The 25,208-nt window shown below is 34.5% G+C and overlaps 6 protein-coding genes across 14 annotated transcripts in view; 5 read left to right on the top strand and 1 right to left on the bottom strand.

The window, feature by feature from the left end:
* The first annotated feature begins 3 nt into the window (after positions 1 to 3).
* LOC103315522 (ionotropic receptor 75a) lies at positions 4 to 11,849 on the top strand. 7 transcript variants are annotated; one of them, XR_004226506.2, is made up of 11 exons: positions 4 to 2,905; positions 3,019 to 5,286; positions 5,361 to 5,533; positions 5,667 to 5,987; positions 6,051 to 6,178; positions 6,238 to 6,399; positions 6,486 to 6,697; positions 6,767 to 7,256; positions 7,322 to 7,537; positions 7,614 to 8,236; positions 8,365 to 8,465. XR_004226506.2 is itself a non-coding variant. In XM_016987789.3 (9 exons), the coding sequence occupies exons 1-9, from the start codon at positions 5,151 to 5,153 to the stop codon at positions 8,411 to 8,413; spliced, it is 1,887 nt and encodes a 628-aa protein (XP_016843278.1). In that variant the 5' UTR covers positions 4 to 5,150; the 3' UTR covers positions 8,414 to 8,534. The 7 variants fall into 7 exon arrangements, 3 of the variants coding, with proteins under 3 accessions (XP_016843278.1, XP_031777890.1, XP_016843282.1); XR_004226507.2 differs by having other exon boundaries at positions 4 to 3,733; positions 3,822 to 5,286; XR_001729483.3 differs by having other exon boundaries at positions 4 to 5,025; positions 5,113 to 5,286.
* On the top strand, positions 11,837 to 12,603 carry LOC107980519. Its single transcript, XM_031922085.1, has 5 exons — positions 11,837 to 11,855; positions 11,894 to 11,976; positions 12,054 to 12,181; positions 12,256 to 12,417; positions 12,494 to 12,603. The coding sequence occupies exons 1-5, from the start codon at positions 11,837 to 11,839 to the stop codon at positions 12,510 to 12,512; spliced, it is 411 nt and encodes a 136-aa protein (XP_031777945.1). The 3' UTR covers positions 12,513 to 12,603.
* An 88-nt stretch (positions 12,604 to 12,691) lies between these two features.
* The window catches only part of LOC100120897, a 147,901-nt gene continuing 135,384 nt past the window's right edge, over positions 12,692 to 25,208 (bottom strand). Inside the window, exon 5 of one of the 2 annotated variants that reach the window (XM_031922041.2) lies at positions 12,692 to 12,993. In XM_031922041.2, coding sequence (XP_031777901.1) covers positions 12,977 to 12,993 — 17 coding nt within the window. In that variant the 3' untranslated portion in view covers positions 12,692 to 12,976. Of the gene's footprint in view, positions 12,994 to 23,628; positions 23,871 to 25,208 lie in introns of those variants that run through there. The other variant, XM_031922040.2, reaches the window with a different exon arrangement.
* LOC103315520 (ionotropic receptor 75a-like) lies at positions 13,069 to 17,134 on the top strand. Of its 2 annotated transcripts, none has more exons than XM_016987801.3 (11): positions 13,069 to 13,333; positions 13,440 to 13,652; positions 13,736 to 14,553; positions 14,621 to 14,793; positions 14,856 to 15,176; positions 15,248 to 15,375; positions 15,454 to 15,615; positions 15,678 to 15,892; positions 15,974 to 16,188; positions 16,388 to 16,659; positions 16,729 to 17,134. In XM_016987801.3, exons 3-11 carry the CDS (start codon positions 14,418 to 14,420, stop codon positions 16,997 to 16,999), a joined length of 1,893 nt encoding a protein of 630 aa, XP_016843290.1. In that variant the 5' UTR covers positions 13,069 to 13,333; positions 13,440 to 13,652; positions 13,736 to 14,417; the 3' UTR covers positions 17,000 to 17,134. The 2 variants fall into 2 exon arrangements, with proteins under 2 accessions (XP_016843290.1, XP_031777891.1); XM_031922031.1 differs by having other exon boundaries at positions 16,388 to 16,654; positions 16,729 to 16,846.
* LOC116415977 (ionotropic receptor 75a-like) lies at positions 18,169 to 20,539 on the top strand. Its single transcript, XM_031922032.1, has 8 exons — positions 18,169 to 18,290; positions 18,373 to 18,693; positions 18,766 to 18,893; positions 18,972 to 19,133; positions 19,214 to 19,428; positions 19,501 to 19,715; positions 19,793 to 20,064; positions 20,145 to 20,539. The coding sequence occupies exons 1-8, from the start codon at positions 18,201 to 18,203 to the stop codon at positions 20,419 to 20,421; spliced, it is 1,680 nt and encodes a 559-aa protein (XP_031777892.1). The 5' UTR covers positions 18,169 to 18,200; the 3' UTR covers positions 20,422 to 20,539.
* Positions 22,268 to 23,774, top strand: LOC116415978. Its single transcript, XM_031922042.1, has 4 exons — positions 22,268 to 22,551; positions 22,620 to 22,891; positions 22,959 to 23,523; positions 23,661 to 23,774. The coding sequence occupies exons 1-3, from the start codon at positions 22,390 to 22,392 to the stop codon at positions 23,218 to 23,220; spliced, it is 696 nt and encodes a 231-aa protein (XP_031777902.1). The 5' UTR covers positions 22,268 to 22,389; the 3' UTR covers positions 23,221 to 23,523; positions 23,661 to 23,774.

Raw genomic sequence — 25,208 nt, 5'->3', positions numbered from 1 at the left:
ACTGGGGCTCTTTGCCGCCCGCTCTCGCTTTGTCTCCGCTCGCCGCTTGCGCTTGCTCCAGGAAGCAATCTCACAAATAGAATTGCATCGTCGATCGGCTCGGGCAGCTTTATCTCGTGTTTACGGTAGAAAAAGCGCCTCATTACTGCTAAAGAGCTGAGTGTTTTTTTCGAGAGCGATTAACGTTTATTTCCGGTGGCTGATGAAGCTATCGAGTAAGCTGCACGCAACGAGCTTATAATTAGGATGAGCTTTGCCTTCCATACTTTGACGTACGTGAAGACTGGAGCGTTTACGTGGGCTTCGTGCATTCTTATCAGCTCCACTGTCGCAGAACAACAAACAAACATCGGCATTGCGTAATTTCGGATCGACGGGGCAGGTCGACTCCAGCACTACATTTATTATATAAGCTACTTGACCCGCTGCTCTCGATAGCCCGCGCAAGGCTGCATTAACGAGTGACAGCTTTTTTAGGGAAAAAAATTTTTCGGTAAAAAAGCCGTTCTTGCATTGCAGACTCGATATTCGATCGGCGCGGGGTCATCGCTCTCCAAAAAAACAGCAGCGGCGCCGGCAATTAAGTAGCGTTATGTGCTCAATGTATGTAACACGCATCAATGTTGCGCGTGGTAGAGAGAGAGAGAGAGAGAGAGAGAGAGAGAGAGAGACGGCGATATGAATTGCGTGGCCGGCCAGAGAACGCATGCCGATCACGTGAGACCAATTTCGGCTGATGAAACGGAAGCCGCTCGAGTTTTCAGGTCTACGCAGTATTATCATGCCGCGGGCACGCTATGAGCTTTATATCGATGGTGTTCGGCGTTATTGAGTCATAGTTCAGTTGGGGTGGGGGTGGTCGTTATTCGCTGCTACCGGGTGCCTTCTGTTATTCGATTTGTTTTTCGTTGCGCAATACCGGACGATATTCACTCCGGTGGACTTTACTCTGTGTTCCTTGGCTTTGGCACGAGAGGAAAATAACGCGAAACTTTGTTCTTTATTTTTCTGTGCAATAATAATAATGCGTTCGATAGTACAATAGCGCATAATCATCAGACTGCATTCGTGCACAAGTACTTCAATCAAGCTTCGCCGTAAATGAAATATGTTGAGTTTTTTAACAATATAAATCACCACCCACGCGGTGAATCAGTTGATAATCCATTATTTCACACACAAGAAAGCTTTGAGAATTGTCGGGTTTACCTGCAACAGTGACACAGGTAAATCGACCAGATCGCGAAAAATTCACTATGTTGCCGATGTAAATAGTTTGGCTGTATTTCCATTACAGAGAATGTTCGGTTAACCAAGTTTCTCAGTGAGAGAGGAATCGCGACCATATTCACGAGACCAAAAATTGCTTCGGGATTGTATCGTTCAGTGAAAGACATGGCCAGCCAGGGGTTGTCGTTTACTTGTGTTGCCACAATGATAACCTTACTTCTCAAGTGTTCTCTTAGGTACAAATTGTTCATTAGACATGAAATGAAAAAAGAATGTTTTAATTTGAAAATAAAATTTACCATAATCAGACGAGCAGTCATAAGCTCTAGAACGAACTCCACTATTGGTTCCTAATCGCCCCCCTGCAGTTTTCAAATATTTGACTTATTAACGGACTTAGCTGTAGCTCAACAATCCTCGATCAGTTCATATGTTCTCTACGATCTTTACAATCCATTTAAAGCACGGGGTTGCAAATTAAATGTCACCATCTTGGGATTCTGGAACTCATCGGACTTGTAGCCGATGTCACAAGACGGTTGTGGCACCGGCTGCCGTGATTTCATATCGGCTGACAATGTCTTCAAATAAAAACTCATTTTTTTCTAAATAAATTACACAAGGAGTTATCGTTATTGTTAAAGTAAGTTTTGTAAAAACGGCAAATTTAAATTTTAAAAAAGAAAAGAATAATCAGTAAATACTTCAGCAATTAAATCACTGGGGGGAAACAACGTGATCTCACATTCGCTATATGTCACAATTTACGATACATACAGCGAATGACGAAACAAAAACGGCGATTTTAATGAACGTTTATTGATATTCTTTTCTGACAATAGAATCTCTTATTGCGCGCAGTCGTCATGAAGACAATAAGTTAATCAATCGATCATATAATGCGGATTCGATGCACATCAATATCAAATAAATACTGGGGATTCAAGGTTCATTTAACTATGTTCCGGGGAAATAAACTTTAGCAAAAATGTTGCGTTTTAGCTCATTTTCAATATTGCGACGTAGTTGTTGTATCATAACAGTACTACAATGTTTCTGTAATATTATGTGGCCATTCAAAATTAACTTTCCGCCTTGTTGCTTAGCTATTGAATATCCTAATTAATTTACTTATCGTATAGCTATTGTATTCCTGGGGGCGAGTTTAATCAAGTCCGAAATAATGTATCAAGGCGCGTGATAGTGCCGCACTATAGCGAGTAAAACGCGTATGAAAAATTGTTTGTGGTTTTGAATTTACGATTTAGCAGTAAAGCAGAAACTACGTTCTAACCATCCCGTAGATATTGTCGCGCAAAGAATAAATGATAAGTCTTCATAAATAACGAGAAGGCGAAGTCACAAGTGGACACCAGAGTGAAACATTGTCGATAATTCCATCAAACTCGCAGACTTGAGCATTGGGGACGATTGAATCGTCAGTGTTTGCGTTTCAGCAAATCATCCTTTGAAAACGTATAGCCAATAGAAAAAACCTTTTTAATGTTCATTGAGTCGAAATTTCCGTTAGATTGGGGATGATGAGATTCCGATTGGTTCTCGTCAGTCTGTTCATCATCAGTGTCCGGAAATGTAGAAAGTGATTTGATCTTGGATTATTTCGTGTACAAAGGAACGCAAAATGTTATCGGTCTTACTTGCGACGAAATCTAAGGTATTTTTGCGTGTTATTACAAAACTAAATCGTTGGTTAGATACGCAGCTGATACATTGTGATTCACGAGAATCATTCCCAATTGAATTATCAAACAGTTATTTTTTTTGCAGACGACATCGTTTTAATAAGGAATTTCAGTCAATTTGGTATTGCAGCAACTCTGAGGCACGCCAGCGACGAATCTCTGCTTAAGCACCTCTTATAAATTCCAAGTACTACAAGCTGGGCGTGTACGTCGACATTCGCTGTAACGATAGCGTCAGTATCTCCAACATGTTTTTTCAGGCAATTTAAAAACAGTGTATACACATTGCTTAGCCCTCTAAAATTTCTACAAGTGCATTTTTTTTTAAATTCCGGACTAATGACTTCGCGCCGTCCCGATACCGAGATTTGCATCCGCCGACCACGTGGATTGCAGCTTCGATCTGTACGATGTGTACAATCCTTTCAAGAGGTGAGGTGGAAAATTTAACGTCACCTTTCTCGGCGCCTGGAAGCGGATGTAGGGCCACGAAGTCCAGCTGACGCAGAGCAAATATGACAGGAGATCGAATCTTCACGGCATGACGTAGAAGGTGTCGTTCTTCGGGTATGTTTATTCGTTGCTCATTTGAATTCGCAAGGCACTCTGATACAGTTTGAATATTTCATATCATGCGGCACACCGATTTTAGATTGCATTCTAAAATAAGCTTATTTCTTTTGGACACTTGTGAATTTCTCTGACTGATGAATTAACTAATATGATAAATTTACCAAAGAGTAGATAAAGACTTAGAAATGTATCGTTGGAGGATCACTTTCAAGATATTGAGAAAACAGGTACAAAGGACAGACTGTCCAAGTTCGGCTTTAACATAGTCAAGCATCTCGCAGAGATATATAATGTACAGTAAGTTTATAACTATAGACGAGAAAACTGAAGACAGAAGACAGAAGAAACTACTTCATGTTCCGAAGCCCACTGTTGAGAGACGTAAGATTCAGGAGGTGTTGCGCACTCTAGTAACGAAAGTCTGGTACCTGTCCAGTGCAATGACTATCTTGATTATGGTTACACTAACTGTAAACTTTAGTTTTGAACTGTTTGAAATCTATTTTATCCTGAGGTATTTCATATCATTTCTGATAACGATTAGATGCTTATTTCAACAAAGTGAACCAATAAGGTAGTAGACGCAGCTATCCCATGAGGAAACGTATAATGATATCACATCGTCACATTGGAAGTTCGAGCAAATTAGTATATACTTTTACGCAAGTTAAATTGGACAAAGTTTAGTGTTGCATCATTACGTGGAATTCTGATAAAGACTGTACAGGGTACAGCTTGATAAAACTAGTGAGATTAAGTTATTGACCAATTTGATTTATTGAAATGTGTATATTCATTTTGCTGTGTATTTAGCACTTTTTTACGTATACTATGTAGAAGTATAAAATACCATCTAAAGTTAGTAAAGTTTGCCATGACATAATCACAAAATAGCAATGAAAACTTGTGTAAAAGCAAATAGGAATAATTCAATTTTTCAATGTTCAAAAATTATTTTTTTTTAAATAGTACACAATTTATGTTAATGATGTATTTTGTAAAGTTAAAAAAGCTAAGTTGTCCATTGAGGATGTAAAAATAATACTGGTATTTTTTAAATGGCGTGTAGCATCGACGAAACTTCTTATATGGATGATAATATTTTACGTGAATTTGCTTTAGTAAATATTGTAGGACCGTCACGCAATGCTGTCCCATGACCTGTATATTGCACATCGCATTTCCCTCACGCCGACATTCGAGGATAATAATAGCATTACTGCTTTTTGATTGTCGTTTTTTATGATAGTTTACATTTGCCTGACAATGAAAATGTATCACTGTGAAAATCAGGGGTATGAAATTTTAACGCGTTATAAGTGGATATGTATATAATTTTTTGCACAGCTAACAATTAATCATTTTTCTGTTATACAAGTTAGTCGATACATAATACCACGTAAATGTATCGAAATGATGATTGATTTATGGCTTCGTCAGCGTGATGTGACTGAAGATGTGGTAAATAAATAAGTCAAAGCTTACGGTGGCATCGATTACCCCACTACCCTACCGCTAGGTGATACTATTAAACACAACTAAAAAATGTTTGGAGAATATTAAACCCTTTTTACAAAGATTTAATAATTTACGCAATCTTGATCAGGTTTCAAGTTTAATAAAAAACGAAAATAGCATATTATAATGGAAATAACATTATTATTTTTACTGTGTATCTTCAGTAAAATTCGCGGGTGCGATGAAAATGATTTCATACTGGATTACTTTGTGCACAAAAAAGCTTCAAGTGTTATCGGATTCTCTTGCGACAGTGAATCAGGTAACGTTAAACCATTAATACAACATTCTGGAACATATTGCTTGGGCCAAAGTTAACGGAATATTATTTTGTAGATAATCTCGAATTGATGAAAAATTTTAGTCAAGTAGGCATCAGGAGCATTGTTACGAAACTAAAGAGCCCTTCACATGTAAAATATCTAGTTACTTCAACATATTGGAAACTGGGAATTTTCTTGGATCTGAGATGCTACGATGGTTACAGACTCAGTTGGATATTTAAAGAAGTATATTATCTTTTTTTTTTTATATCTTTGGAAAACTGTAAATAATATTATGATATTCAAAAAGCCGGGAAAGTTTTAACACGTACTTGAATTCTTTGTTGCATAAATTAGTACATTCTATTCCGTACAACAGGCGTCAAATAAGTGGTTGTACGGCGAGTCCCACTACTGGCTGGTACTGGGTTGGGAGTTGGAGGACGTGACGAGTAAGATCAACGACGACGCTTTCACGCTCTCAACGGACTTCGTGATCGCAGTGCCGTCGATCCTCGTCAATGACACTTACGAGCTCTACGACATGTACAACCCATGGAAGGACGGCGGGGGACAGATCAACGTCACCCGCTTGGGCAGCTGGAGTCACACCGCCAAGCTCAGCGTTACTCTCACACAGAGCAAATTTCTAAGGCGCGCTAATCTTCACGGGATCAATATGAGAGTTGCTTTCTTTGGGGTAAGTATCGCAGGACTTGACACCAAACTGACCTGAATATGTTTATTTCATCATACTCTACAGAGTAAATACAAGCCAAAGAATACGTCTATTGAAGAGTACCTGCAGGATTATTCAACCAAATCAAAAGATGGATTATCTAAGTTTGGTTTTATAATACTGACGCATCTGTCGGAAATGTTTAATATCACGTAAGTTGGAATCATCGTTGTTAAATGCTGACTCAGTAAACTGACAATTTAAACGATAGATTTCATTTTGGCGAGGTGCAAGTATGGCAGCCAGGAGATACGATCGGCCCGTTGTCGCGAGCGCTAATAAAAAATGAAATACAAATTACTGGTAGTCCAGTGGTCATGACCTTGGAGAGGCTTGGTTTAATAAAGTTTGTTTACCCCACTTGGCCGTTTCGGTAAGAATTCTTAAAAGTTCCGAACCTGATTGATTCATTAACAGTAATATGCGAGCAATTAATACTGAGAATATTACAATTTTCAGGACTTGTTTTATATTTCGTAATCCGCAACCGAAGGAAATAAAGATAAATGAGATTCTTCATCCATTTTCCACGAGGAGCTGGTATATGATGCTTCTATTTTTGGTAATATTTTTTATCATAACAGCTTTGACTTTTCGATACGAAGAAGAGCTTTCACACTCCATCTATTCAAATTCCTTTCTCACGGTCTTGGGAGCACTGTGTCAACAAAGTAAGATACTATACCGAAGACAAATTCCTAGAAGGAAATCGATAATTAAATGCTTCTGAATCTAACTAGGCACCAGTTACGTTATGGACCACCTGTCCACCCGCATACTTTTTCTTTACTTGATGATATTCAGCCTACTAACGTACAACTACTACTCAGCCAGTATCGTTTCAGCCCGTCTCAATGAGCCAATTTTTAAGATAAACGATTCTCTGAATGAGCTCGCAAAAACTAAATTGAAGCTAGCTTCCGAGCCAATGATTTACTTTAACTTTATCATGCGGCGCGTACCCCCAAGAGAACTTGAATTCTTCTACAAGACGAAATGGCTAACTATTCCTGAGGACGATAAATTTATGTATCCAGAAAAGGCAATACGTTTAGTACAACAGGGTGGATTTGCCTACCACACACATCCAGACGTTGGATACCCGCTTATAGATCGAATCTTTAGTTTCCGTGAGATTTGCGAGCTGATGGAGGTCCACGTTCAACCAAAGATCTTCGCTACTATTGCCGTCACTTACAACAGTAGCTTCGTTGAGATAACGAAGATCGGGTAATATTTGCTAAGCCTGAATATTTTTATGAGTATATAATGTACTGTTGAAAAATACTTTAAAGATTCGCCAAAATGTCGGAAGTCGGGATTCGAAACCGACAATTGATAAGGTGGACGTCAAATAAACCTCGTTGTCGAAAAGAAGTCATGAATATTTCAAGTACGGATATTTACGAGTTCGCACCTCACCTAATTATTCTGGCGTTGGGAATGATACTAGCCTTGGCATTGCTAATTGCCGAACTGGTCATTCAAAGTTATCAACAATCGAGAATGAGGTATTTCTTTGAACGAACCGCTATATTTTGAGATTAATGTTGACTTTAATAAATTTTGATTGTAAATTATTTTTAGAATGCAGAGAAGGCATTGCTCTACTATATTACAAATTGTTGATGTAGTGTGCAAAAATCGATAAAAAAAATTGTCGAATCATCGATAATGACTACGATTTTGGATTTGCTTTTGTTTAGGTCATCCATAACTAGAAACTAAATAATAAAATGACGAATGCACGCGATGCTTTATGTTAGACAATACATTCTATTATAGTCCAATTGTGAGCGAAATACGCAAATAGTGATGTCGATATATTGAACAAAGAATAACAACGTCTTGTGAACGTGTTAGAGTTAATGTTGTCTAGAAACTTGTCTGTAATGAAATTTAGATTGTCGTTTTTAATGTTTTTTATGATTACTGTCTGTGGAAATCAAGACATGATTGTCGATTACTTTATTGCCAAAAGTACTCCCAGTGTAGTTGGATTTTGTTGTAAAAATATCACACGTAATATGTATACATTATGATGTTTTAAGTATAATAGCATATTTTGTTATAACATAAGAAATTGTGTCTATTTCTGTAGAAAATTTCTTACTAACTAGGCGGTTTGATGCTTTAGGAGTTAGAACAATTATTGATAACTTAGAAAACCAACAAAAAATATATCCAATGATGAATTCCAAATATTGGGGGTTAGGAGTTTTTTTGAATTCCAACTGCTTTAGTAACCAAACCATAAGATGGCTTTTATCTCAAGTAATTCAACTTTCTTATTTTATTGATTAATTTTGGAATAACAAAGAGTGTTAATTGTTTTCAGGCATCGAATTACAGACTATACGACGAGCTGCACCATTGGCTGGTGCTAGGATGCAGCCTTGATACGGTCGTGAATCTGTTAGATGACAGTGCATTCGGGCCTTCTACGGATTTCGTCATAGCTGTGCCATCAACTCTTGTAAATTACAGTTATGAAATGTACGACATCTACAATCCTTGGAAATCACGAGGGGGGCAACTCAGTATCACTCGCATTGGAATGTGGACCAAAACGTATAGGCTGCAATTTTCTTCGAGCGGTAGCAAGTTCCGTAGAAGAACAAATCTTAGAGGCATGAATCTGAGAGCCTCATTTTTCGGGGTACATTGTACGCTTATTGTACTTGAGTTAGAATGATTGAACATCAGAAATTTTATTTATCATTTTACAGAGTCAATACAGACATACGAACGTCCCATTAGAGGCATACTTGCAGGAGTTCACGGGTGAGTCAAAGGATGGGTTATCCAAGTTCGGATACACGATTTTGGTTCATCTGTCAGAAATGTTCAATATCACGTGAGTAGAGTAATGAGCGACCCAAATTTTAATGTTCGGATGCCTAACTTTTTATTTTTATTACAAAAGAATGAAATTTGGAGAAGTTCAAAAATGGATGGAAGGTGATACAGAAGGTCCATTGACGCGAGCTCTTGACGAGAACAAGATTGACATTATTGGAAGTCCTATTATCATGACAGTTGAACGGCTTGGTTTGACTAAGTTCGTTTATCCTACATGGCCGTTTCGGTAAACTTCAGTAATTTTCTATTGTATTATGATGATTCTAAGAATAATTGGACTAATCTGTTCACAAAATTACTGAACTATGATTTCAGAACATGTTTTATTTTTCGTAATCCGCAACCAAAGAATATAAAAATAATGGAAATACTTTGTCCTTTCGAGTTAGATAGTTGGTATGGAACTATGGTAATGTTTTTGTTGGCAGCAATTACTTTGGCCTTTACTTTGCGATACGAAGGTAAAGAACTTTTCACTATGAGATATTCGAATGCATTTTTAATAGCGTTTGGTGCTCTATGTCAACAAGGTAATAAATATTTGCTCACAAACAAAATTAATTTACACTATAATTCAACTGTTATGATTATCTAGGCACCCACTTCGATATTAAAAAGATCTCAACTCGCATCGTTTTCATGCATATAATGATATTCAGTCTACTAACGTACAATTATTACTCTGCTAGTATCGTCTCCGCTCGTCTGAACGAGCCCATTGTTAAGATCAATGATTCGCTTAATGAGCTTGCTAAAACGAATCTGAAATTTGCCTCGGAGCCCATGATATACTTTGATTTTCTTATCAAGGTGGTTTATTAAACGCTATATACTTATTCTGTATTTTTAGCGAGTTTTTGGATTGGCTATCAACCAAACGATTGTTGCTTGCAGAAGGAAGACTGGGAGACAAAAAACTTCTATGTTAATCGTTGGTCACACATACCCGAGTCAGAGCAGTTTATGTACCCTAAACAAGGTATGGAATTGGTACAGCAGGGTGGGTTTGCCTACCACACGCACTCCGACATCGGTTACCCCATCATCCTGCGAAACTACAACTATCGCAAGATTTGCGAATTGATGGAGGTACATTTGCAAGCACCGGTCTTCGCTACAATGGCTTTGCCCTATAACAGCACCCTAGTTGAAATCACCAAAATTGGGTATATTCCTATTTTTATAGGCTTGGTCATAATATACGCTGCAAGAAATCAATTGATACTATCACAATTGATTATAGATTCGCACGAATGTCAGAGGTGGGAATCCGGCATAGACAAATACAGAGATGGTCTTCGAACAAGCCTCACTTTCGAAAGGACGTGTTAAATGTTTCCAGCACAAACATTTACGAGTTCTCTCCTCACTTACTTACTCTTATTGGAGGGATCGCTTTAGCGTCCATCATGCTAATCTGCGAGATCTTCATCGAAAGATGTCTGAATAATAAAAGGTAAGTTTAATATATTGTTAAATTTTAAGTTCGAGAATGTCAACATTTGATACTATTAAGTTATAAATTTTGTTCAGATCTCGGTGGTATAGTTGTATTTTAAAAATAATCAAATGTTTTAAAAAGCAATGAAAAATATTTGTTGTTCGATTTTGGACACCCAATTTGTCAATAAAACATATTTTGATACAGAACTATTGTTTTTATTTATACTATACGCAAAACTCAATATTATATCGATCAGGGGTGACAATTGCTTGTTCTAGCGAGGATTATGTTAATGTGCCTTAGAAATCGCGTACGTCGCCGAACGCTCATAAGTTAATGTAAAATTTGTGTGTACGATGTATATGTAACAATGATTTGCAAATCAAAACATCAGAAAGACTAATGTCTAGAATGAGCTAATTTATAATAAAAGGTTTATATAGATGTAACTGGATGGGTTATCATTACGTTAAGGGTTGAGGTTGCTGTTTAAACGTATTATTGTAGCGTTACTTGTAGTGAAATCAAATACACGTCTATAAATATGAATCGCAAACTTGCTTTTCTTTTTCACACGAAATATAATCAGTAACATGGACAATGAATTTCTTATTGATTATTTTCGACATAAAAGCGCTCGGAGCGCTGTCGGATTCTTACGTAACAACGTCAACGGTAGGTAGGTCAAATCGAACTTTACTATTTTTCTGTATTCGCCGTAAATAATTTTTACGAACGATAAGTTATATTATTCGCTCAACGATATGTAAATAGAACACTAAAGATTTTTTATGTTACACTTGAAGGATGAATTTAGAAATTGTGCTGTTTTTGTGTACTGTAGCTGTAATAGTCGGAGGCAGCGTCGAAAATGATCTTATTTCGGATTATTTTCATTACAAAATGACAAGCGTTGTGGGATTCTCGTGCAACTTTAACAATGGTAATTCAAATTAAAAAAGCCGTGAAAATAAATTTAAAAACCCTCAGAAGATATACAAAATTTAGTACGACTCACAGCAATAATGATCAAAAATTGTTTTTACAAATGATATATCTTTATTCAAAAAGTTTAGTAATATTGGTATTTCTGTTTCTGTAGGCAAACTTAATAACACCAATTATCAAATACAACGCTTTGCCTTTACCAGTTACCACAAAATTGGAATTTTTCTCGACCTTCGCTGTCATGACAAAAAAAAAAGATCAGTTCGATTTTAGCAGAAGTAAAATATTTAAATTCACCTTTCAAAACTATCATTTAAACCTTTTTCGCATATAGTCAATGACTATTTCTTGCAAAAAATCTTATTAATTTTTCGAAATTTCGTTACGTAGGCTTCCAACTACCGTTTGTACGATGAGATACACCAATGGCTTATCCTGGGTTCTAAGATCCACGAAGTAACAAGCATTATTGACGATAGAACTTTCGGTATTTCTACAGACTTCGTAATTTGCGTCACTTCTTCAAGTAAAAATAATAAAAGCCTCTATGACCTCTATGACGTCTACAATACGTGGTGGGAACGTGTCACTAAGTTAATCGTGATACCCCTAGGATCATGGCAAACAATTGGAAAACTGAACGTTTCTCTTCTGGGAACCAAATTCTTCAGGCGGTCTAACCTAAATGGGTTAACTGTGAGAGCTTCGTTTTTAACGGTAAGATATAATACTTGAGTTAGAGATGCTGAATAACTTTCCATATTCTTTTTTAGAGTACAACTCAACCAGCTAACACATCATTAGAGGAATATTTGCAAGAATTTTCGAGCACTGGGAGAGATGTGCTCTCTAAGTTTGGCTTCGTTGTGGTGACTCATCTTTCGGATATGTTTAATTTTACGTAAGCTAAAGAGGCATAATACGCTTAAAATAATGGCATAACTCATGTATGCTACAAATTATTATCTTTTGCAGATTAAAATTTGGTAAAGTTCCGCCAAGAAAAGCCGGGGATAAGCTCAATACAATTATAAGGGCGTTGGATAATAATGATATGGACCTTTCTGGCAGTCCAACAGTAATGAACGTCCAGAGAACTTACCTAGTACAATTCATTCATCAATCTTGGCCTTTTAGGTTCTGAAATAAAAGTATATTAATTTTTTTTCAATATCATATATTGATCACCATGCTAATAGGAATTTTTTTGCAGGACCTGTTTTATCTTCTGAAGTCCGCAACCACAGACTATAAAGGTAATTGATATATTTCGACCTTTGGTTACGAAGGTTTGGTACATAATGGCTGGATTCTTCATAATTTGCGTATGGATCATAGCTTCTGTATTCCGATACGAGCATGTCGATAGCACGATTATGCGATATTCAAATTCATTTATAGTTACTCTTGGTACTCTGCGCCAGCAAGGTAATCTGATGTATTCATTTGACAAATTAAAAATGAAAATACATTTTTATATTTTCTATATCTTTTACAGAGTCGTATATAAAAATGAGTCAAATATCGACGCGCATCGTTTTTCTTGTACATTTAGTTTTCAGCTTTCTTCTTTACAACTACTACTCAGCAAGTATAGTATCGGCTTAGTAATCCTATTTTTAAACTTAACGATTCTCTACTTCAACTCGCTCGATCAAATTTGAAACTGGCCTCGGAATGGATGGTATACTTTAACTTATTTATTAAAGTAAGCTGGAAAGAGTACAAATATATCAAAAACTTGTCAGATACTGAACACAAATTTTTATCATTTATCATATAGAGAGAAGATATAGAAACGAAAACACTGTACACAGAACGATGGATCAAAATTCCAGAGGATAAGAAGTTTATAGAACCCAATCAAGGTATGCGTTTGGTACAAAAGGGTGCTTTCGCTTATCACACGCATCCGGACATAGCATCCGTATGTTAATCGATCATTCGATAATGGCGAGATCTGTGAACTTACCGAAGTTCACCTACTCCAACCGTCAATGGCAACATTCGCTTGTCCTCTTAACAGTACGTTAGTAGAGATAATGAGAATGGGGTAATTTGACTTTCTTGTTTTAAATAATATAAAGATAATTAATTCTAAAAATTTTTACTCGAAATTTATTTAAAAATAGTAACTTGCTTACTCGTAATAATTATAGATTAACGAAAATTTCGGAAGTGGGACTACGGCAACGTCAGCTAAAGCGCTGGTCATCCAGAAAACCTCGTTGCCTAAAGACGATTCTCAATGCTTCCAGTCTCAGTATGACGGAGTTTGCGCCACAACTGTTTATTTTAATATGCGATATGATGCTGTCTTGTACTGTGTATACCATTGAGAACGCAAAAAGTTTATGGAAAATCATAAAAGAGTAAGATCAAAATCTGCCCGCTGCTGTTACTTGCTAGGATACAATTTTTCACAGCGATGTTTTAACGAATGAGTCATTTTCAGATACAAGAAACTCATCAAAAGAGAAATGTCTAATATAGCCAAAATGATCAGAATAAGAATAAAGCAGAGAGAAAAGAAAATAAATACACCGAAAGTTAACACATGGACTCAATGAAAAGATGTTTTATACATATACATAAAAAAAAGTTTAATCCGTTTTTAACTTCTGCAATAAATAAACCTATAATATAATTAGACACAAAAATATTATGAAAAGCAAGTTCGAACGATATAACTACGATAAAGTAGATTTGATATATATGTATATATAGATATAAAATTTTGAAATTATTTTGCATTAAAAAAAATATCAATAAGCGATAGCGGTAACTTGAATGTAAGATAGCAATGCTTTTTTCAAATAGAATGCAATTGCTTTCAAGAGCTCGTGAAATATTAATTGAATATTATCGACCTAGGTAGTATTACATATATGCAGTAATATTTAATTCAAATCCATTTGTATTTTATTGAAATAAAACAGATTCCTAGACCTAACTAGTCATATTAATAACGCAGTATCTCGTAAGTATCGTGAGTAAATAACATTGAATAGTCACGCGATATTATATCTAACATTTCGTTTTTCATTATGTAGTATAAGAAAGAGTTTCTTGAGACAACACATATCAACGTGTCTTTATGCTAATGTTTGATAATGATTTGATTAAGGTACAAAAAAATGAGTTTAACGTTTGTGGTTATTTACGGTTGGTTGTTAAATGTGCATGCGAGCATCGAAAATAACTTTTTTATCGATTATTTTAAGTACAAAAATGCACCAAGTATGTTAGGAATTTCTTGCAATACTATCGAAGGTAAAAATAAACAAGCATGGCATACTATATATATTTGTCACATATAACGACAATTTTTGTCTTGCAGATGATGTATTATTAGCAAGAGATTTTAGCAAGTATGGCATATCAGTAGCTTTTCATAAATTAACCAATATGTCTGGAATAAGCAGAGTGGCATGCACTGATTATTGGAAAATAGGCATTTTCTTTGACACACGTTGCTATGATGATCAAGAAGTTTCGTTGATTTTTTTTGAAGTAAGGAAGCTTTATTCATAGAAAATAATTACATAACGATACTATAAAAAATTGGTTTTAAGGCATCGGAGTACAGAATGTTTGGCGAGCTGCATTACTGGCTAATACTGGGTCACGATCTTGAAGAAGTGCTAAATAATATAGATGACCAAGCTTTTGGACTTTCAACCGATATGATCGTTGCAGTGTCGATAAACGATACTATGGATGAATATAACCTTTACGACATTTACAATATGTCTAAAGAAAAAGGTAATACAATCAATGTCACATTTTTTGGTACTTGGAAATATCAGCAAGGGTTGAGCGTTGGTTTACTTCAGACGAAATTTCAAAGAAGATCAAATTTGCAAGGTTCTACAATCAGGGCAGCTTATTTCAAGGTAAGTTGGAGCTATTAAAAATTAATATTTTTCTAAGACTGCAAGAATTATAAGTATTGTTTATTGAACAGTTAACGTACCGACCACCTCAAATGTCGTTAGAAGAATATTTTAATGATTATGCGCACGCCACTAGAGATGCGCAAATGAAATTCGGATATCATATAATGAGTCATCTCTCCGATTTGTATAATTTTAGGTAAGATAAAAAAAGGAATATTTAGTTGAAGAGCTAGCGCTTTAGAGATACCAATTTTTTACTCTAATATGCATTTAGTTTAGAACCTCATGAGAGCCCTGTATGGCTGCCAACTGATAAACAGGGTCCAGTGGCACGTGCCGTCATAAACAATACAGTCGACTTTTCCGGTAATACATTAACTATGACTAGCCAGAGAACTTATTTATTAAAATACGTACATCAAGATTGGCCTTTTCGGTAAGAAACTAGACAATAATCTGCTAATTAGTACGTTATGGTATTATAAGTGAATTTTGCAGAACGTGCTTTATGTTTCGAAATCCTCAACCTACAACCATAAAAATAGCAGAAATTTTGCGGCCCTTTGCAAAAACAATTTGGTATTTAATGGCTATGGTTGTTGTAATCGGTGTAACAGTCTTGGTGATGGTTTTACGTTTTGAAAGGTCTGAAACAGCTACGATGCGATTTTCTAATTCGGTTTTGCTAATGATTGGTTCATTATGCCAACAAAGTAATTAAACATTTCAACTCCATTAATAAATCACAAATCATCCACAAAGCATATTTAAAAAAAATCTTCTTGTGCGTTTAGGTACTGATATTGTAATGAATCGTTACTCAACGCGGGTCGCATTCCTATTTATTATGATATTCAGCTTACTTATGTGTAATTATTACTCGGCCAGTGTGGTGTCAGCACGTTTAGATGAGCCGATTTTTAAAATAAATGACTCGCTCAACGAATTTGGTAAAATGCATATGAAAATGGCAACTGAATCAATGTTCTACTTGGAATTCTTCCTCAAAGTAATGTAAAATTAATAACTTTAAAAAGAAAAAATAAGTGTGTATGTAAAAACAAATGATCGAACTGCAAATAATCATTTTTCCTACGGAACGAAAAAGTTATGATAAAAATTTGTCGTTCGATCAATGTAAGTGATAAGACATAAGTTTTAGTATCCTTTTAAATTTATATATTAAAAACTGTTCCTATAACATGCAGATGCCAGCTTGGGAAACGGTTCAGTTTTACAACAAATATTGGCTTAATCTACCAGAAAAAGAAAAATTTATGAAACCTGAGCAAGGTATGTTGCTGGTAAAAAAGGGTGGTTTCGCTTACCATACACATCCCGACGTAGGCTATCCATTTGTGGAAAAACTATATGATAATCGGGAAATCTGTGAGTTAATGGAAGTACACTTAGCATGGCCGACGCGCAATGCATTCGGCGTGACTTACAACAGTACATTTATAGAAATCGCTCGAGTGGGGTAACTATTATGATGTTCTCGAGGTTTCACCCCATCATTTTTAACTGTTTTGTTTTCTTGCAACCTTAGGTTGACTAAGATTTCTGAAGTTGGATTGCAAAAACGACAATTGAGCAGATGGCAGTTCAGAAAGCCACGTTGCCGCAAGGATATTTTAAGTGCATCTAGCGTCAATATTTATGAGTTTGCACCGCATCTGCTACTACTGATTATTGGGAGCATATTAGCATTAATTATATGTGCCATAGAAGTCACCATAGTCAAATATGGATATTATTTCAAATTTAAAATGTTACTTTTTTCAGAATATTTTTGTTCGATTATGAAAAGTAAAGAATAGTATTTATATTTGCTGTATTTTTTCAAAGAAATGAAGAATATACTATAAATAATTTGTGCATAGGATCTTAATACACTTGTTAGATCATATGTAATAACAATTGCCAATAATAAAAAGAAAATACGTATACTATTATAATAACAATGTAATTATAGATTCGGTAATATATTAATATTGATACGTAAATTAAAGAATTGTGGATTTGTGTTACATTATTCTATATAATTATAATTTTTGCTGAAAATCGGAACAAAAGTGAAATTTGCAGGGTAAGAGTAAAATTTGCAATCGCATTTGATTTAGAAAATAATGTTGGTCCTTTCACTCCTACTTTTTTCTTCCGTTAGTTGAAATAGATTTAATTTTTTATTTGTTTACATGCATGGAAAGGTCGTTTTCTATTGGCGCTGATTTTGTGTAAAATTCTATTTTATTCCCCTGCGTCAAAAAATCACAACGTATTCAGTCTCTTGCGTGCTCTGCGTAGATCGCGTGTAAAAGGTAGCTAGGGAAAATAAGTCACACAGTTTGATATACACTCTATTTAGCGCGAAACTCAAATGTCCCACCCACGCGTAGTTCAGGGTTGTTAAGCTGTATCTTTAAAATCGTATATATAGCATTTAATATGAAATTACATTAATAATTAATATATACTTCTGCCTAGTTCAGTATGACATTTATGAATATAAAATTATTAAAATCACAAAATTAATTATACATAAACTGTGTTTCAAGGTCTTAATAGGTGCATTAATAATAGATATCCCAGAATATAGGAAGTATAACATGCGATACTTTGACTAAACTTTCGTTTTCCATTATGGCAAATAGGTTTGTTATATGTACTCTATGACAAAAAATGTTCTGCTTCACACTACACTAAGTATCACTACTTTTGAAATATGTATTTAAAATTTGTGTGTCTATGCTGTTTTATGATAAATATTCAAGCTGTAATAAATAATTACTTTCTTATTCATTATTTTACGTTTAAAAAAACGTCAAAGGTTGTTTGCATTTCTTGCAATTCGATCGAAGGTATATAAAAATGTATGAAGTTTATAACAATATTTCATAGTAAAATGCCATTCTAATTTTAAACTTTTTTATTGCAGATGATTTATCATTGATAAAAGATCTCAGTCAAAACAGCATATCAGCTTCTATGAATAAATTTAATAAAAAGTCTCGAATAAGTATGATAGCATGTACTAGTTACTGGAAAATAGGAGTTTTCTTAGATATTCGTTGTTATAACACTGAACAAATATCTTCTATATTTTATGAAGTAAGACAAAGTTAACGAAAAGACAAATACTTTTTATTTTACTTCTTTTTGCATTCAAACATAAAATATGTAATTTATGCAGGCATCGGAGTACAGAATGTTTGGTGAACTACACTATTGGATAATACTCGGATCTAATCTTAAAGATGTACTCAATCTAATAGAAGACCGAGCTTTTGGTCTCTCGACTGATTTAATTGTTGCAATACCTTCAAACAGTTATGAAACCCAGTACCAGCTCTATGACGTTTATAACATATACAAAGAACGTGGCAGTTTACTTAATGTAACATTTTTTGGAAAATGGGATACAGAACAAGGTTTGACTGTTAAATTGGTACAAACAAAAATCATGAGAAGAGCAAACATGCAAAGGTTTACGATAAAGGCAGCCTTATTCAAAGTGATTTAAATCGATTTATGATAAGAGACATTAAAATATCACAAAATTTAGTTAATCAGTATTTTATTTCAGCTAACATACCGACCAGCGCACATGACTTTACTTCAATATGTCAACGATGGTGTGCATACTACTGGAGATGCACAAACAAGATTTGGATTTCACATTATAAGTCATCTTGCAGATTTGTATAATTTCAGGTAAAAATAAAAATTATAATTAACGTGATTAACCCGTATAGATAATAGTGCATAATCTTAAAAAGGTGATGTATTAAGCTTAGATATTCATGAAACACCACCTTGGTTACCTGGGGATGCTCAAGGTCCACTGGCTCGAGCTATTATTAATGATATGGCCGATTTTACAGGAAATCCTCTGTCAATGACCAGTCAAAGAACTTACTTGTTCAAATATGTTCATCAAGACTGGCCTTTTAGGTAAACTTATATAATTAAACATGTTTTTAATACTTTTTCGAACAACCATTAACAACTATTAATATTAACTTTGTTCGTAGGACCTGTTTCATTTTTCGAAACCCTCAGCCTACTACAATAAAATTGCAAGAAATTCTAAGACCTTTAACGAAAGTTATATGGTGTTTAATGGTTGTATTTTTTGTAATCAAATTAATGGTTTTGATTGCGGTATTGCATTTCGAAGGATTTGAGAGTATTTTAATGAGAGTTTCAATTTCAAGTTTATTGACTATAGGTGCACTATGTCAACAAGGTAAATGAACGCAAAATATGTATCCAATTCTCCATTCCGTAAAACAGCTCTAACATATTTTTTTTCTATTAGGAACTGATGTACAAATGAATCGTTTGTCAACGCGTATAGCATTTTTTTTCATATTGATATATAGTTTGCTAATGTATAATTACTACTCGGCTTCTGTTGTGTCCGCCCGTTTAGATGAACCGATTTTAAAAATTAACGATTCCCTTAATGAATTAGGAAAACTAAAAATGAAAATGGCATCGGAGTCAATGATGTATTTAGAATTTTTTCTCAAAGTATAACTAAATTTTTTACTCTTTTCAGTAAACTATTTTTAACAACATTAAATTTGAAAAATTGCTGTGGGTTGTAGAAACCTGATTGGGAAACTAAACAGTTCTATAACAACTATTGGTTAAGGGTACCAGAAAAAGAGAGAATCATCAATCCTGAAGAAGGAATGCGATTAGTAAAAGCTGGTGGATTTGCTTACCACACTCATCCAGAGGTAGGGTATCCATTCGTAGACAAATTTTACAACAACCGTGAAATTTGTGAATTAATGGAAGTGCATTTAGCAAGTCCTATTCGTACGGCGTTTGGAGTAACTATGAATAGTAGCTTTGTAGAAATAGCAAGAGTCGGGTGATTATTTTTATGCAAGTTAAGTAAGAAAATTATAAACTTTGCATTTTAATTACTTTTCTATTATTTTATGTTCAAAGATTCACGAAAATCAACGAAGTAGGTCTTCGGCATCGACAGTATCTAAGATGGTCGTACAAAAAACCACACTGTCGCAAAGATATATTGACTGCGTCTAGTATCAATATTTATGAGTTTGCTCCACATCTACTACTTCTGATGATTGGATTAAAAGTGGCACTAATTATCTGTGCGATTGAACTTCTTTTTGTTAATCGAAGTATTTATATTCAAATGATTATGAGATTGTATGCGAAATGCATATTTACACTATTTGAGACACTTGATTGTGAGTAAAAATAAAACAATGTATTAAGGCCTAGATGATTATGTGAATAATAAAGAATATCATACAAGCATAATCCTTACTGCAGAAGTAGACTGCCAATCAAGACATCGCATGACTTGTTTAAATATTATTTACTTAAGTAATATTCAATGAACTCAGGCAATAACTTGATTGACGTTCTATTTTCTATTATAAAGCAGAAGTATTTTTTCTTTGGTTATGTTTTTCAGTTGTGTCTTACAGTCAAAATGAATTTAATATTTTTATTTACTTACTCTTTATTTATAAATATTGAAGCTAAGATAGAAAATGACATTGTTATTGAATATTTTAGCTATAAAAAAGCATCAAGTGTTGTGGGGTTTAGTTGTAATATAATAGAAGGTATTACATAATTATTCAAAACAAGAATTTCAACTTGTGGAAAGGCTGTTCTATATACTTCAATTGATTCATAGGATAATTTATTTCATCAATCGGTAACAAGATATTTCTAATGTTTTAGATGACTCAATATTGATAAAAAGATTTAGCAGTAAGGGCGTTACTGCTAACGTCAAGAAATTAAATAATAAATCCAAAATCAGTAAAATAGCGCATACTATGTACTTAAAAATTGGCGTTTTCCTTGATACTGGCTGTTACAATGTTGAAGAAATTTCATCAATATTTTCTGAAGTAAATAAAGCTGAGTGATTACAATCAACAATCAGTTTTTGAAGAATCATTTAGTATATTTTATATGAATTCAAGTAATTTGATCCTTCAAAAAGATTGATTATATGTAGATTCATTTCATGAACAATCATGTGTATGTACGTAAGCATCAGACTATAGAATGTTTGGTGAGTTGCATTATTGGGTAATCTTAGGATCTGATCTTAAAAATTTGTTGGAATTAATTGATGACCGAGCGTTTGGCCATGGAACGGATTTGATCGCTGTGGTACCTTTGAATGATACCGAAGATCAGTATGAACTTTACGACGTCTACAATATGTCTAAAGAACGAGGCATACCAATGAAGGTGACATTATTTGGCATTTGGAATAATCAAGAGGGGTTAAACATAACTTTGCTGCAGACGAAATTTGAAAGAAGATCAAACTTGGAACGGCTTATCATAAAAGCAACATATTTTAAAGTAAGTAATGATAAGCATTTTAATATTCCTTTTACAGTACCTAATAAATGGAAAAGTTATATAATTAAAATTATGATAGCTAATATACAGACCGGATAATATGTCATTAGAAGACTATTTTAACGATTATGAAAATAGCGTGGGAGATGCAATAACTAAGTTCGGATTCCAACTTATCAGTCATCTTGCAGATTTGTACAATTTCAGGTAGGCTTTTGGTTTGATTAAATAAGGTAATTCAAACAATGTATTTAAAACAAATTTTAGCTTAGAATCACATGAAACTGCTCCGTGGCTGCCAGGTGATGCTCAAGGCCCACTAGCATGGTCTATGATTAATAGTACGGCTGATTTTACAGGAAGTCCTCTTTCTATGACCACTCAGAGAACGTACATGATGAAATATGTTCATCAAGACTGGCCGTTCAGGTAAACAGTATGGAACGTCCGAAAGATAACGAACACTCTAACTACAGTGGTTCTTCGATTGTTACAGAACATGCTTTATATTTCGAAATCCTCAACCTACTAGTATGAAAATACAAGAGATATTACGCCCTTTTGAAAACATAATTTGGTACATCACGGCCATTTTTATTTTGTTATCGATTATCATTTTAGCTATGGTTTTAAGACTTGAAGGATTCGATAGTATTATCATGCGGATTTCCAATTCATTCTTGTTAACAGTGGGAGCCTTATGCCAACAAGGTAAGTAAGCGCAACAAGAGAAAAAAAACAACACAATCGTATTTTATAGTTCTTTTTCTGTTGACTAGGCACAGATTTAAGAATAAACCATACATCTACACGCATCGCTTTCTTTTTTGTCATGATCTTTAGTTTACTAATGTATAATTATTACTCGGCGTGTGTTGTATCTGCTCGTTTAGATGAGCCAATTTACAAGATCAATGATTCGCTCAATGAGTTTGGTAAATTGCACATGAAAATGGCCTCAGAAGCCATGGTTTATTTGGAATTCTTTCTCAAAGTAAAACAGATTTTTTTTATTAAAATATTCAATATTATTTTCCATATGAAATTCCTTCATTTTTGCAGAAACCTGATTGGGATACAACTCAATTCTACCGCAATTACTGGACGAAACTTCCAGAAAATGAGAAACTAATGAATCCCGACAAAGGTATGCAGTTAGTAAAAGAAGGCGGTTTTGCTTATCACACGCATCCAGTTGTTGGCTATCCCATCATTGATAAACTGTTCGATAATCGTGAAATTTGTGAATTGATGGAGGTGCATGTCGCACGGCCTACTCGCACAGCGTTTGGAGCAACTATGAACAGCAGTTTCGTAGAAATTGCAAGAGTCGGGTAAGCATTAATTCATTTTTTTTTTCATAGCATTATGGAGACCTTATGAATGGTTTTCATTTGTTAGGTTTACCAAAATCAATGAAGTAGGTCTACGTCATCGACAGTATTTAAGATGGTCCCACCGAAAGCCACCGTGTCGGAAGGATATTTTAAGCGCGGTGAGCATCAATATTTATGAATTTGCTCCGCATCTGCTATTGCTCGCAGTAGGAATTATGATGTCAACAACTTTATGCTTGATTGAAGTAATTTTGGTTAATCATGGCATGTGCATTAATATAAGAAATATAGTTTGCGCAGAACATGTAATACAGCTTAATTATTGAAAATTAAAAAGTTATACTTATATTATGATTATACTTACACTGCTATTTTGTGTATTGATTAAATAATAATAATCATGTGGCAATTCATTTGACTGACATGAGTAGCAAAGGAAACTAAATATTAACGCAACTGCCATGCTTATTAGAGTTTTTCATTGAGAAGAATCATGTCATTCCAGTAGTGACTTGCAGAACATCTATTACGTTTCAGCGATTTCTTATTCTTAGAATTTATTGATCGAAATATGCTATGTCCATTCTCAGCCGACAGAATGTACGTGTTATTATGACCAATTTGCAGAGGTAATATTAACAAATCTAAATTTATAAATATTATAGAGTAAATTTTATAAAAACTATAAAGTATCATGTTGAATTTGTCAGTAATACAAAAATAGAAGAGTGGATGAAATAAATAAAACGTGTACATTTTCTTGCAGCTTGAAGAAAACAAATATTTTAAAAATGCACATCTTAAATCTCACCTTATAGTTCACACAAAAAATGTTTCTTATTCAAATTATATTTACATGCTCGTTGATCGCTCATGCTCATGCTAATACCAGCAATAACTTTATTATTGATTATTTCTACTACAAAAAAGCTCCAAGCGTCGTTGAATTCACTTGCAACAGTTTGACAGGTAGCAACTGCAAAGACAAGACAATGACCAAGAAGTATCCTTGAAATTTATTATTCTAATATTAATTTACAGATGACATTTCACTGTATCGAATTTTCAATAAAAATAATATCTCGGTAGCTCTGCGTAAGCTAACTTATGTTTCTGGGATCAGCTCACTGGGAAACGCCAGTTACTGGAAATTAGGTGTTTTCTTAGATATGAGCTGCTGTGAAATACGAAGCATTAATTTGCTCTTCTATGAAGTGAGACAAATTTTGAACGTATTCGAGAGGCTACCATACTTCTACAGTTTCTAGTATTATGAGAAGGACTCAAAAGAGTATGGTGGCCTCTTAGCAGTATTCTATTTACTCATACCATTAACTTTTATAACTTATACAATAGGCTACGATTGCAAGAATATTTGGAGAGTTGCATTATTGGCTGATTATGAGCTCAGATCTCAATAAAGCAATGGCTGTTATTAACGACCAAGCTTTCGGGCTATCGACAGATTTTGTGATTGCCGTATCAAGAAGCGACGAAGGCTATGCTCTCTACGACGCCTACAATCTATAGAAGGATCGTGGCCGTTTACTGAACATCACGTTTTTGGCAATTGGAACCATCGGACTGGGATTAATATCATATTGTTGCAGGAAAAACATTTGAGAAGAGCAAATTTTCATGGTCTGATCTTAAAAGCAGCCTTTTTCAAGGTTAGCATAGAGGACATCGAATGCTTGTCTTATTGATTATAGGATACAACTTACGAACTCGAATATTTACATTTATAGTCAGCGTATCGATCTCCAGACGTTGAATTCAGCGAGTATTTGGAAGCTTTTGCTCATCCTACAAGAGATGGCAATTCTAAGTTCGGATACCACATTTTGATCCATCTTGCCGAAATGTTTAACTTTTCTTAAGTTTATAGTCATAATTTATAACTGCTTGGACTCTTTTTCAATAATAAACGTATCAATTGTAATGACGATCTATTTATTAATGCAAAGGACTGGCCATTCAGGTAAAATGTATTGTAATGCAACTTTGCAACTGCATACCGCTTTGGGCATCTACAATTTTTCCATTTCCGCTGAACTTGTTTCATATTTCGTAACCCTCAACCAAGAACTATAAAATTTCAAGAAATCTTTAATCCCTTCGACATTGAAATTTGGTGCTTGATGCTTTTGATAATCATATTATGCATAGTAATTCTGACAGTGGTTTTATACTTTGAAGGATTTAAATCCGTAACCATAAGATTTTCCAATTCTCTCCTAATAACAGTCGCAGCACTGTGCCAGCAAGGTAAACATTATTTCGTCAAAAGATAACACGTTGAAATAAATTTTTT

This window comes from Nasonia vitripennis, chromosome 1 (assembly GCF_009193385.2).
Source record: "Nasonia vitripennis strain AsymCx chromosome 1, Nvit_psr_1.1, whole genome shotgun sequence".
In the NCBI taxonomy this organism is placed as follows: domain Eukaryota; kingdom Metazoa; phylum Arthropoda; class Insecta; order Hymenoptera; family Pteromalidae; genus Nasonia; species Nasonia vitripennis.
This window is presented reverse-complemented; position numbering and strand designations above follow the sequence as displayed.